Source organism: Condylostylus longicornis, unplaced genomic scaffold (assembly GCF_029603195.1).
Source record: "Condylostylus longicornis isolate FDR11 unplaced genomic scaffold, ASM2960319v2 ptg000040l, whole genome shotgun sequence".
In the NCBI taxonomy this organism is placed as follows: domain Eukaryota; kingdom Metazoa; phylum Arthropoda; class Insecta; order Diptera; family Dolichopodidae; genus Condylostylus; species Condylostylus longicornis.
Window position 1 is genome coordinate 614,621 of NW_026578009.1, and position 14,317 is coordinate 628,937.

Here is a 14,317-nt window from a genome sequence, read left to right on the forward strand (position 1 = left end):
CGTAGGTCGGAAAATCTATTTTAGATTACATTAAAAAAAAATCAATTTTATCAGATTTATTAATTTAGAATATATGAACTTGAAAGTTTCAAATCTATTTTCGGAAGAACCACAAATCACATATTAAACTGAAATCGAAAATATATTTTTTTCTTTGTTAATTTTTATAGGTATACTGTTTTTTTTTTTCTGCTTCACTTTTGATCCTGATTGCAATTGTCCGAATTGATTTAAATTTTTCTGGCTGATAAATGTGAATACGAAATATTCAAATAGTTTAATATCATAATGCAACAAAGCGATTAAGAAGTTTCTTGTTATAACTACGAATATAGAAATGCGGGAAACAAACAAACGGGACATATTCGTGTTTTAAGTTTTTTTTTTATTTTCACCAATTTTTTTTAACAGACATTTTAATTTCGAAGTCATTCCAATACGTTAATATGTGTACTTTACATAAGCGAGAAAATTTTGAATTCCCAATTACAAAAAAAAAAAAAAATAATTTTTTTTTTTAATTTTCATAAATCTTAAATATTTAAACTTAACATAAGAATAAAACTATTTGGTTACATAATATTGAACTATATATATATATATGTATATATCTTCTAAAACGCAGTACTCTCAAAAACTAATATACATAAACAATACATGTACATTTTTTCATTTTCTTTTTAAATTTTAACTTGAACTATAACAAAATGAAAATTAAATTACATAATATTATTATAACAAATTATAATAATATATGAGTATTCTTAATTAAAATTATAATTAAATTATTAAAATTTATTTTATATTTATTAAAATTCTTCAATAATCAAAAAATTTCTCCAGGTTTTTCTCCAGACAATTGCATTTGTATTTGAGCAGAACTTCTTCCTTTCGTTTCAAATACAACAATTGATACAAAAACTGTACCTAATGCCATCATAGCACCAAATGTCCAAAATGTAAAATCGGAACCAAATGATGAAATCATTTTATCAAAACATTTTGTTACAATAAATACTGATGTCCAATTAAACATTACAATTAATGATGATGCAGTTCCTTTTGCAGATGGTAAAAATAATTCACCCATCATTAGCCATGGTATTGGACCATAACCAATTGAAAATGTTACAATAAACATAACAACACATAAAAGTGGTAACCAACCAATTGATGAAACATCTTTTCCATTATCTTTCATTTGAAAATATGCACCAAGTATAGCTAAACATATACACATAATTGTACTACTAAAAAGTAATAACATTTTTCGGCCAGCTCTTTCAATTAATAATGATGAAACAAATGTCATTAAAACTTGTACGATACCAACAATTATACTACAAACATCAGCATCTAATGTACTTCCAGCTGATTTAAAAATTGGTACTGTATAAAAGATGACAGCATTGATACCAGAAAATTGTTGAAAAAACATAAGTGCAAAACCAATAATTAATGCTTTTCTACTTGCTATATTTGTAAATAGATCAGTAAGTGAAGCTTCTCCTGCTGATGAATCCAAATCACTTTGTATAGCTTGAATAGCTGAAAAGTTATATAATATATTAACAAATATTTGCATAACAGTAAATAAATAAAATTCTATATAGATTCGGTTATTCCATAAATTCTTTCATAATTTTCAATCAGGAGATTAGTTAGAAAAAAAATGTATTAAGTGTTCTTAGAAATTCTTCGGAGTGCCTAATTTTACGTCAAACAATTGGAAATTTCTTAAAAGTTTAAAAGATAGATATTTTTTAAAAAATACGTTTCAGTAAAGTAAAATGCGCATGAAATAGTTGTAATTTGTATCATTGTTATAATTATTATCGTAAGTATTCATTTATAAAGAAATTCCATTCACGGTACATTTTCGTGTCGATGAATAATAATGTTTACCCTCTGATTGATATCATACTTTATCATATCTAAACTTCACGCTGCAGCAATTTTATTTATCGAAAGCTCAAAAATAAACAAATGCTTATTCAATTAATGCTAAGGAAGTGGCTGTTTTCTTTTAGTAAAAGAAAAAAAAACAATTCTAATATTTAATTAAGAAGCAATTTTTCTTTACCGGCATAAACATATTTCAAGGTTTGCAAGAAAGGCAGGTGAAATAACATTTCAAAATTTTTTAGTATTTACATATATATTTTACTTAATTGTCAAATGCCAGATTTTTAATAGTTTCTTTATCCAAATTTTTTTTAATGTGTTTGCAAAAATAAATTTGTTTCAACCTATTGGAAGGAAGCGTATTTCAATAATAGTATAATAATTGCATTCTTTTGGGCTGAACACAACAATTAAAAGATTCATTAACAAATACATTACCTAATTTGATGCTAATAAGGTCAGTCAAGAAAAGTGACTGCATTTTTAATAGTAAAACATTTTATTTTTATAAAAATTTGGAAAAGCTTACAGCTTCGGAGAAATTCGGAACTCAAAATTTAAATTTTGTTTGTGGAAGCAAAAACTTGGAAAAAATTTCTCCTATCGAAATGAATCATACTAAATATACGATTGTCAATGTCTAGAACTTATCACCACATATAACTTCTGCAACTTACGATAAACTAAACGAAAAATTATACTAATTATTTAAACGAAAAAAAGGCGAGGTTTATACCCATGTATTAAACTTATTAAAGATGACAAAGGCTTAAAGTGTAATACCATACATATGATTTTACCTGATCGTGAGTCACAATAATGTCCCCATAACCATTTCAAAGATAAAGCAGCGTCACCACGTCGTCCCTAAAATAAATGAAAAAAAATTTTATTCAATCAGTCTGTAAATTATATACAAAAATATCATACCTTTTTCAATAAGTATGTCGGTGTTTCAGGTAAAAAAAACATGCTTACAAATAATGCGAGTGGAATAAATAAGCATAATGTACTAAGAGTTTTCCATGTAACAAAACTACCAAATAAATAAACTAATAATATTCCAATAGTAAGAAATAATTGGAAAAATGTTCCAAGTGAACCACGTATACTTGTTTCAGCAATTTCTGATATGTACATTGGGGCAATTACACAATAACTTCCGGTTGCAAGACCTAAAACAATTAAAATTTTTAATATAATTTTTCATTAAGAAAAAATTGATTTAATTACCAATTAAAAATCGTCCAAAATAAAGAGCTCCTGGTCCGCTAGCAAATATAATACTAATCCACGCTACAATAAATGGTATATCCATTACAAGAGCAGTATATTTTCGACCAATTAAATCAGCCACAAAACCACTTGGAACGGCACCACAAAAAGCTCCAATAGCTAATAGGGAACTGACCCAAGATCCTATAATAAAATAATATAATTTCGTGATTTATTTCCAAGTTTAAAATAAGTAAAAGGCAAGTTTTCTTTATTATTGCTCATCTGATTCTTATGAACTTTGCAACATAATTGAACTCTTTATTAAAGAGTGAATTAATTTTGAGGAAATAATTTTGAGAAAATATGAAATTAATTAAATTAAATAATTAACAAGATAGGGATGGGGGCTGTTTTAATTAATATTTATTTAATACCGCGGGTAATTAGGAAGATATAATTTCGGAGGAATAAAATAAAATTTGAATCCTTTGTAATTAATCTCCTACTTAAAGCTATTTGGTAAGTTAAAATAATATTATTTTTCTCTATAATGTAAATATTTCTCTTTTATTTAATTATAATGTATATTTACACATACATTATAATCAATTATAATGGAAAATTTAATACTAATGCACTGTTGGTGCACATTATCACAGTCATGTTCTATTTTTTTCAATTTCTTACATTGGAGTCAAAGAGATATTCCTTTCTTTTTTTTTTTGTATAAACCCATTTTTATAAATAAAGGATAGTCTTTCAACATTTTGCAAGATTTATGATAAATTTGTTTTTCAGAAAATTAAAAAAATTTATAAACATAGAAACAGTGGAGTTCAAGTATTTTTAATCGAAAAACAAAATTTCGAAGTCGTATAAGAAAATTTTTTATATAGGAATTAAATTTATTTTAACGGAATTATTATTAACCATAATTGCAACCATATAACTGCAACTAATGTCAGTTCATTTTTAGGAATAAACTTTTTGTTTTCAATTTGAACTTGTACTGAAAACCAAAACTTAAATTTTTAATTAAGAATTTCCTTTTGGAACGTCTTTTTTATTCCTTAAGAAGTCAACATAATCAAACAGGCTCGACCAAAATTTCAGAAAATAAAAATCCACTAGCATTGCCAATCTATAAACTACAGTTTTGCAAGATTTTATATTTAGAAAATTAATATGACCCCCCATATATAATAATGTATTTTATTTAAAATTGTTTAGCTGCACCCAAAGAATTGTGAAAACATAATATCCATATTATAAATGTAAATTTTATATATGTATGCAAGCGCATATAGTATACACATACATACATTTAAGAAATCATTTTAAACTAGTTGAATTCGCTTTTAAATAATCGCAACAGGTTTTTTATTTAATCTTTATTTATAAACAATTTAATCCTTTTAGAGCAGTCAATTACGTTTTAGCTACTGGGTAATTATTAAATAAAGATATACCAATTTAAGTGTTATTGCACATTTAATTTTCTCTCACTTTGAAAATTTTAATTAGGTCATTTTTATAATATATTGTAGAGGCAAAAATGGTTTGCAATTAATTATTTCGAATAATTTCATCATTCTCAAATTGTCTTAAACTCAGTTTCAATATTCAGTAGTATATTGTAGTTAAATTTAATAGTTTTTAGACAAGAATCGCTAATTAAACATAAATCTTTTAATTAATTAAAAATATATTTTATATAGTAAAATTTATATTCGAAAACATAATTTATATTGTACATTTTAAGCAATAAAATGTACAATATAAATTATGACAAATTTTTAGGCATTCTCAAGTACGTCTTTATAAGACATTTCTGGCTGAATGTATAATATTATGGGTCTATACTAAGGAGAACATCTATGATGTCTATGAGAAACTCTTGCGATTTTCGTATGGGACACATTTAATCTTCCTCTTAGAATACGATACATTGTCATCACAATTTCATATTCAGCCTAAATGATTCAACATCAAATTAAAAGTTATACTTTATAAAAATAAAACGAAATTTTTTGCAGACCGCATTGCATACAATAAGTTAAATTATATGATGACACCAAATTTCGCATATCGAGTTTTCGGTTGAAACGCACTTCTCTTAATTTCGGCTGAACCATATTTTTGACGAAAATTTATCGGATAATGAAACTGATTTACAAGAGTTGGTTTTAAATTTTTCTTAATTTTATAGGAAATTATTAGATTTCAAAAAATTAATTATCAGAAGCTAGACTTTTACTTTGGCCGAAATTTACATTTAGCCCGTATGCAGAAAAATAACCAACTAGTTTCTGAAATTTAATAGTTGAGTCTTATATGCTACCGAAACTAATTGAGGAATTTTCCAGAGAATTTGGATAACATAAATAAATTCTAGTAAGAGCCAAATTTAGCGTGCTTAAAATTTTAAAGAAGTAAGTTTCAAGAACATTTTCATAATATTGTAAAATGTATTCAAATGCCGAAAATGTACTGATCAAATCTGACTGCTAACTCAATAACAAATCAATATTGAATATAATTCTTAATTTAACTGTTGTTATATTAGATCTTTTAATATTCTACCAATAAAAATTTATAACTTATACTTTAGCTTTACTATTCTAATTCATAAAGTTTACTTTTATTACCCTGTATTTACTCGATTACACTTGATTATATTTAATGTAGAAATGTACACATTCCGATTTCAAATAAAAAGATCAAATTAATATATATATAATGTAAATTACAAATATCATATAAATAAATGAATGATTTTATTGTATTTATAGTGTAAATAAAGTTCACCCTATACTTATGACTACGACTACTTATATGGAAATTGAAATAATATTATCAATAAATCACAGTAAACAACGTTATAATACCAATAATAAAATAAAATTTTAAATAAAAAATTTTATTGGGTGCAGGTTTATATTTCAATAATTTTTATTATAGATGAGAATTTAAGAGATCATAGGTAGTAAATCAGGTATTTTGTTTATTTTAAAATAATAAAAATTAAATAATAGTTTATGTGGGAAATTGATTAACGCGTGGTGTATAGAATCCAAAACATATATGTAGTATATTTTCCATGTCCATCATAACAATAGTGAAAATTTCTCATTTCTTTCTTCACTCCTTGGAGCAGCATAGTTCTAGTGCATGATATCATAGATAGTCATGCCCCAATTTCATTGCGCCATAGAGTTTTAATTGACTAGGTTATAACTACCGTTTCCTTTATATTATACATTCCGAGACCCTTCGGTTAAAGGACCTGTGCCGCAATTATGGCACCAAAGGTCAGATTTTAAAAGAAACTCGTAATACCAAATTTGCTTGCCATAGTTATATGAAACAAAGTTTAAATCAACATTACTAATTTAAGTTTCTTAATTATTTAACAAATAAAAATATTTAATTCTTTATAATAACTTCATAAATTTGGAAAAGAAATTGTTTTTCTTACGTTCATTTCCATCTAAATATAATCCTGTTGAATTAGTTAATTCTTTATATTTTTCTATAGCTTCTGGTGTTTCTATAGTTTCATTAATTGCACTTAAATCAATTGTTAATTGTGGTAAAACTGGTGATGTCCAAGCTAAAGCTGTACCAGCTGAAACTGCTCCAAGACAAACTGTAATAATTTACAAATGTTTTTATTGCATAAAATTGTTCCTAATGTCATTTGTTTTTTTTATATTCAAAAATAATATTTTTGTACCTACGATCGCAGCAACATATTGCATTGTTTTTGATGTTCTAGTTTGTCCTTCTTGTAATGGATCATACAGCATAGGATTTCTTGCTGATGGATCATTATCTTCTTGACTGACAGTCTATATATAAACATAAAATAAGAAATTTAAAAGTTTTATTAATCTGTTATTATTAATATTTTATGTAAAAGAAGATGAAATTTTTCATATAAGCATTATTGATTTTAATATTATATTATGATTCCAAATTTATACATTAAATGTAAAGTTATTGTAAAAAAAAGTGCTTATTAGTTTCACTCTATACGTCTCTAAGTATCATCTCTCACTCTATTAAACGTGTGAGATGATACTTAAAATTTTTACTCTAGAGTCTAGATAAATAATGTATTCATTGAGATCTACTTGTAAAGTGTACAAAATTTAAATTTTCTCTTTCGTAATTTTCTAGACAGACAGATTGAAGACAAAGAGATTGAAACTAATGAATTAATTTTTTGAAAATTGACTAAAAATATTTCTTAATTAAACTGGTGGTGGTTACTTAATTGAATTGATTTTTCCATCATTTGGAATAAAATACAAAAATTTTATATGTACACTTATCATGTGTGATTTTACATGAAGAAAGTTTATTTTTAATTTGTCAATAAAATTTCCAAAAATAAATTTAATTTCCGCATTTTAACTTTTGTTTTCAACACGCGAATCCCTTTTTCTTTTTGGAGTTATTTTTACTTTGGTTACATCAGAAAACTATACATTAAGCATCACATTATTGTTTTTTTTATCTTGTTGTTAATCAATTGATTTTGACGAGTTTTTTCGCACGACCACTTTATACATGTATATTCCTTTATACATGTATACATATACGTATGTGATTGTGTAATGAAATTATATTTTTACCATAACCGTACACACACTTAATAATAAATTGTACAAATAATAAATTTCGGTCAAACCAATAGTATGTAAAGTAGCACTTTTCCCTTTAATAAGTAAAAATACTGGTATTTGAAAGATTGCATACGTTTAGGATAAGGCAAAAGAAATAAATTGAAAGAGTCGTTACCAAAATGCTCGAATACAAAAAAATGATAGCATATCATTTGCTATTTATATAAATTTACATAAATTTGTAGTTTCGGAAATTTAAGGTGCCGAAATTTCGAATTTTACAAATTTAATTAGGTGATAACTTGACAGGGGGAGAAGTGGTAAAAATGACTTTTTCTGACGAAATAAATTATAAATTTGAAAATTATAAAAAAATTATATTTTTCAAATTTATTTCAATTTATTTGTTTATTAACAATTTATCAATTTATTCAACATTTTATCAATTTATTCAATTTATTCGTTTAATTTATAACGGGTTTTAAATGAGGGTTAATTTTAGTAGCCATTTGGTCTTTTCAATATTCAATTGTATTGTACCATGGTTTACAGAAGGCAGAATATAGTTAAAAAAATTTCTCCTATTGAAATAAATTTCTATAGTAAAGATGTATGAAATTTAAGCTTTCTATCCGCAAGGGTGTAGACGTTTTGCCATGTCCACGAATGGACTAATGGACAGACGGGCAGAGAGAAACTAATAAACACTTTTTTTTTAATGTTTTTAAAGCCCTTTTTTTTTAAAAGTACTTAAAACAAGAACTGGAAGATTATTAATTTATTATGTATACATAAATAATTTATAATAAAAATGTTTATTTTGCAATTAACATTGTAATTAATATCAATATTAAATTGTTAACAAAATTCAATGATTAATATTAGATAATATACTTAAGCATATTAAAAAAAAATGCTCCCAAAAAAAAATTCATATACTTATATACAATTACATATTTAATTAAAATTCTGAAATGAGAACGTTTTCAGTGAAAAGGGGGGGATGGAGTGGTGGTGGTGATTAAAAACTGTTCAAACACGTTGAAGTACAATTTATTAATTCATAAAAAACCAATTTATTATAATTAAATTTTTAAAATAAACTCAATCTAAGATACGTATGTATTTTGGGCACAATAAATCCATCTCTTAAGTTGCGGTGCATTGTTACTCCATGTCTAATCTGGTGTATTATGTATGTTTATTAAATTATATAATTTCTCCAATTTTAAGTTTGTTTTTGAAATGGTCAAATTTTCAAAAACCTATATAGATTTTCGCGTATAATAAAATTTATCCATAAATCGATAACAATTCAGAGGATATTATTGATGCCGTATGTTAGTATAAAATATACAACTTCATTTTTATCATAATCGCATTTTCTTTTACGTAATAATGATTAATGTCCTTCAAATGACGCCTCAGGTATTTACCGCAGTCAAATCCAAAATAATTGATTTTTTTCCTTACATATTTTTTTTTTTTTAAAAAGAAAAGTCAATACCAAAGTTAAAAATAAATATTTTTTTTTGTTTTTGTTTTTTCGTTTTTAAAATAAATTTTAAAATTAGATGAAATTCAAATTGAAAGAAGCAATTTTAAAAAAATCGTATAAAATATTATTTATTGTTGTCGGCTATTAAATAATTTAAATAATGAAATATGTGAAAAATAAGAATCTCATGAGCACACACAATTCGTTTGCAATGTTGCAAAATTGAATCAGACCTCCTTCAATGAACTACAACTTATTTTTCTAAGTAAATTGAAGTTTCCAGGATATATGATGAAAACGTTGAAGCTGGAGCAGATCCAGAATTAGTATAATGATAATTTTTCATTCTTCAACATTAGATCCATTGATTTTACTTATACTACCATAAAAAATCATCATTGATTTTTAGAATTTTAATAAATAGAGGTTTATTGACTTTATTTGTTACAAACTATAAAAAAAAAATTTAGAATTAATTAAAAAATTTTGTAAAACAAAATTTTATAAATTATGAAAAACACTATAAAATTTAATTTTTCTTATTACAATATTTACACCGCCGAACTAAAAAAAGCAAACAAATTATTAAAAAAAAAAAAAAAATTTTTCTTATATTATATAGGTAAATACTAATAAAGGTATATAAGTACAAACATACATATTTGTATTGAAATCAATTGAAATTCTATACAAATATATTCTGGACTACCGCAATGATTGTAATTTATTGTAAACAACTGACCTATACGAAATAAATAAATACTATTGTGATAGTATAGCCGTACAATAGTATTTATTAATTAAAAGGTAAACAGTATTTTTATCTACTATCAAATAGTAATTGATATAGTATAATGTTATTGCAATCAAAGTTGCAATAACATTAGAGTTGATTATTCAATAATTTTACGAAGCAAATTTTCTAATTCCAATGTTTTAAATATTGGAATAAATTTTTGGAGTAAGTTTTTATGAAATTTATCTATATGTAAGATTTTTTTAATGTTGCTCTTCTTTTTATATTACGAGTATAATGAATAACTCTACAATCATTTTGCATAATTTTTGGAGTTTATTTATTTTGAAGTTAAAATGGTAATTTTCCATACACATAAGTATATACATATATATATATATATATATATATATATATACATAAGTATATATGTATATATGTATATGTTTTTGTGTGTAATGTAAATTATCCAACATTTCTTTATTTAATAAAATGTGGTTACCTTCCTTTATAATTATTTTTTATAATAACTTGTTTTATTTCTTTTTTTTACACTGGCCAAATATTTGGCACATTTATTAATAATAGAACAAGTACTTAACCTTTTAATGTTCATTGCTAAACAAGTTTGAATGTCACTTAAAAAAAAATGTATGTGCAACTACATGTATATATGTGTATATATATATTTTTTTTTAATTATCCGATAAGCAAAAAATTGTATACGCATCCAATACTTAAATTATATTATTTAAATAAAAAAATAATAGTATTGATGTAGTAGAGTGAAAAACTACTATATAAAATTTTAATTAATGTACTAATAAAAATCACGTTTTATTAAATGTTTATTTAAATAAACATTTATTATTATTCTATATATAATATATATTTATTTCAAAACATAATGTAAATAAATTTAAGTGGTACCCTTTAATATCAATTAAAATTTTATTTTATCGGGATTATTGATTATACGATAAAAATTATAAAAAGTTATACAATTTAATTTAAAGTATATATTTTACATAATTATATGAAAAGAAATTGAAAATTAGTAAAATAAATGGTAATATTAATAGGGAATTTTATTAAAATTAAAAAAAAATAAATTTATAAGTATATGTGAATAAAATAAATATGTAGGATTATTTTATGTATAAGTACAGAGTTTTTTCATAAATAAATTCAGGTCAATTAAAATGATTAAAAAAAGAGCATTTAACCATATAATAAAATACCATCTTATTGCATATTTTCAGGATGTGCACGAAGAAATTAGTTTACGATTCCTAATTAGTTTCTTAATTTTATGAAAATATAATTTGAAAATAGAGAAAAGCAAAAACAATAATTATTGTATATAATATTTTTGCAAAATATACGACCTTTATACAATATTTATTATGGCCTACACAAAATATTAAGTAAATTTTAAGAAATAATATTTTTCAAAATATTAAGTAAAAATAGTAAATTTTAATGTCCAAATTTATTTGAGGAAAAACGAGAATTTGGAACGACCTAGAATCTAATCTTCGTCATTTTTAATTTAAATTAAATTAAATCTAAAGTGCCTAGAATTATAAGAATAATAAGAAATATTTTCTTAATTTTCAAAAGTTTTTTGGAAATTATGGATTTGGTGAATCATCAATAAATCCATTTTGAAAATTCTTTTTAATTAAAATTCATTATTTTTGTTTTTTTTTTTAGAATAAATTCAAAATTGTTTTAGGAAGAATCTCACAAAATTGAAGAAGTAAAAATCTGTTGCATAAATTAAAATATACAATATAACAGTTACTTTATATAATTTGTAGCAAGCGTTATTTAAAATGAATTAGATATAAATTGTGTATAAACTCTTGCAGTATAAATTTGCCAGTGGTACGTCAACGATACGTCAACGGTACGTCAATGATATTGTATTTTACAGAAGACGTACATTTTAATTACTTTTTACATTTTAATACATTCCACACATTACATGTATTTACATATTATGTATGTTATAACATTTTCTTGTATTGAAAACACATTGTATATATTTATATACATATATGTGTGCGTTTATTCGAGTATCTACATTTATTCGAGTAATTATGCTATACGAACATTGTTTTATGAAAATTTGGCACATTAATGAAAAAACTTTGAATGAAAAAATTTTAAAAAATTACAAAGAACAATAAAACATCTAAAATAAACGCCATAAAAAATGTATATATACATAATAGTGCTTTTATCAAAATATGTATATGTAAATACGCTTGTATATGTAAAATACGACACGTATGAAATATTTTCACAAAACTTTAAAATTAAATTTTCATATACCTTGTTATACATAGATACTCGTATTATGTATGTATATATAGGGTGCCTCGTTTACAAGTACGTGATTTTATACAGGTCCTCATGAGTAAACAAAGTTTTGTATCGAAACGTTGTCCACAGCTAAACAGATTCGAAGTTACAGGGGCTTAAAATAAATTTAGACTAATTTTTTACTTTTTAAAATTTTAAGTGTAACTATGTATTGTAGTATAATGTAAATACGTATAACGTGCCTATGTAAGTCAGGCGCATTATAGAATAGGATTTAGAACCCTCAGAATAAGGGCTTTCTTATGAATGTCTACACTATTTATAATCTGTTCAAATTTCGGAAGTACATGACTTTAAAGTTGGAAAAATTTTAAATTTTAATTTTTCATTTTTAAAAAATGTTCATTTTCTATATTGTCATTCGAGTTTTCTCCAATTTTAGCACAGCTGATAACCCTTACCACAGAGCTTCAATTTGGTATATGAGTTATCATACTACCTGATCTGATTTAGGAGTTATTGAAAAAAGAACAGTATTGCAAATGTTACTATATTCGCCTATCTTTCACGGGTAAAGAGTTATAACTGAAATTTCCAAACCAAACCAAGTTCTGTAACTCCAAACCTGTTGAGCTGTGAACATTCGTCTCCATACTAAAGTTTTGTCTACTCATGAGCGCTTATATGCGATAGTAAATAGCAGTGCACTTTGATACGACACACCCTGTATAATATACTTTTATATATGTAAGCATATATATGTTTGACCACATGAATATATGTATAATTTTCATTAACTCTTTAAAAGCAAAATTTTCTTTTATTTAAAATTTCATCTTATATTTTTCTTTTAAATTGATGCGTGACAATTTAGTTATGTACGAGCGTTTAACAAAAAAAAAACAAATATATTCTATAGTAAGGGTAGACATACCTGCCACCAGCGGGCCATTGCTGATACAACTTTATCAGTATCCATTTTTAATTAAAATTATAAATTTTTTTCTTTAATATATAAGAAAAAAATAAAATTTTTTTCTTTATAAAAATTGCAAGAAAATTTTTGCCAAATAATAAAATAAAACCAAAATTTTTGCAATTATATTTTTAAGTATATTATATATAGGAACTTATGTAATTTCTGTTATAATAATTAATATTTTATTCATATAAAATAAAATATTTATATATACAAATCGTTGATGTTCATAATTGTTATATGGATGTATAATATTATTTTACATAAATATTTTATTTATAATAATATTAATGTATGCGCATTATATTATAATAATTTGAAAATATATTTTTGTTTATTATTTTATGTAATATTTTTGTTAATTGTTTTTAATATCACAGTTGAAAAATTATTAATAATATTTCTTGTTTATTGTTATTTTTAAAATACACAAAAATTAAGTAACAATTTGACTATATTTGAGTTATTAATCGCAATTTGTCGTTTTAAAAATATTTAATAATTTTCATAAATAATATTTTTGTTTATTTTATATATATAGTACGCAATATATAATTTTTAATATTTATTTTCTTTAATTTATTTGATTTGTTTTATTAATTGTAAAAATTTTAATTTATCGCTTTAATTTTTAATGAAAATTAATCGAAAATTAAAAATTTTTATTTATTTTTTTTTGTTTTGTTTTTGGAAAATGTTTTAATTTTATTATTTTTTTTTTCTTAGAAACCGTATAGATCTTTTTCCGTTAATAAAATTTCTCAAACTGCAAAGAGCATCCAAAATTTAAGAAAATTTTCTTCTTTCTATATAATATGAAAAAAAAATTCACAATATAAGAAAACAATTTTTAATGTCAATTGCTTTACATTGAAATAATATTGTTATATTTTTATATTTTTGTTTTTTTTTTTTGTTTATTTTTTGTTATTTATATAAAAATATACTTAATTGTATATATTATTTATTTATATATATATATATATATATTGTATATTTATTAACAAAACAAAATAATA

The 14,317-nt window shown here is 23.4% G+C and overlaps 1 protein-coding gene across 1 annotated transcript; it reads right to left on the reverse strand.

The window, feature by feature from the left end:
- Positions 1-364: 364 nt before the first annotated feature.
- Positions 365-13,779, reverse strand: LOC129609888 (facilitated trehalose transporter Tret1-2 homolog). Its single transcript, XM_055522092.1, has 7 exons — positions 13,254-13,779; positions 6,860-6,974; positions 6,602-6,772; positions 3,139-3,324; positions 2,836-3,080; positions 2,706-2,772; positions 365-1,548 (listed from the first exon to the last, which is right to left on the reverse strand). The coding sequence occupies exons 1-7, from the start codon at positions 13,296-13,298 to the stop codon at positions 827-829; spliced, it is 1,551 nt and encodes a 516-aa protein (XP_055378067.1). The 5' UTR covers positions 13,299-13,779; the 3' UTR covers positions 365-826.
- Between the last annotated feature and the right edge of the window lie 538 nt (positions 13,780-14,317).

Bases quoted from the DNA above. Each gene is read 5' to 3' on its own strand.
- LOC129609888 (XM_055522092.1), bottom strand. From the start codon at position 13,298: ATGGATACTGATAAAGTTGTATCAGCAATGGCCCGCTGGTGGCAG. The intron at 6,773-6,859 runs GTACAAAAATAT...AAATTATTACAG, and splicing joins ATATGTTGCTGCGATCGTAG to TTTGTCTTGGAGCAGTTTCA. The intron at 2,773-2,835 runs GTATGATATTTT...CATTTATTTTAG, and splicing joins CGACATACTTATTGAAAAAG to GGACGACGTGGTGACGCTGC.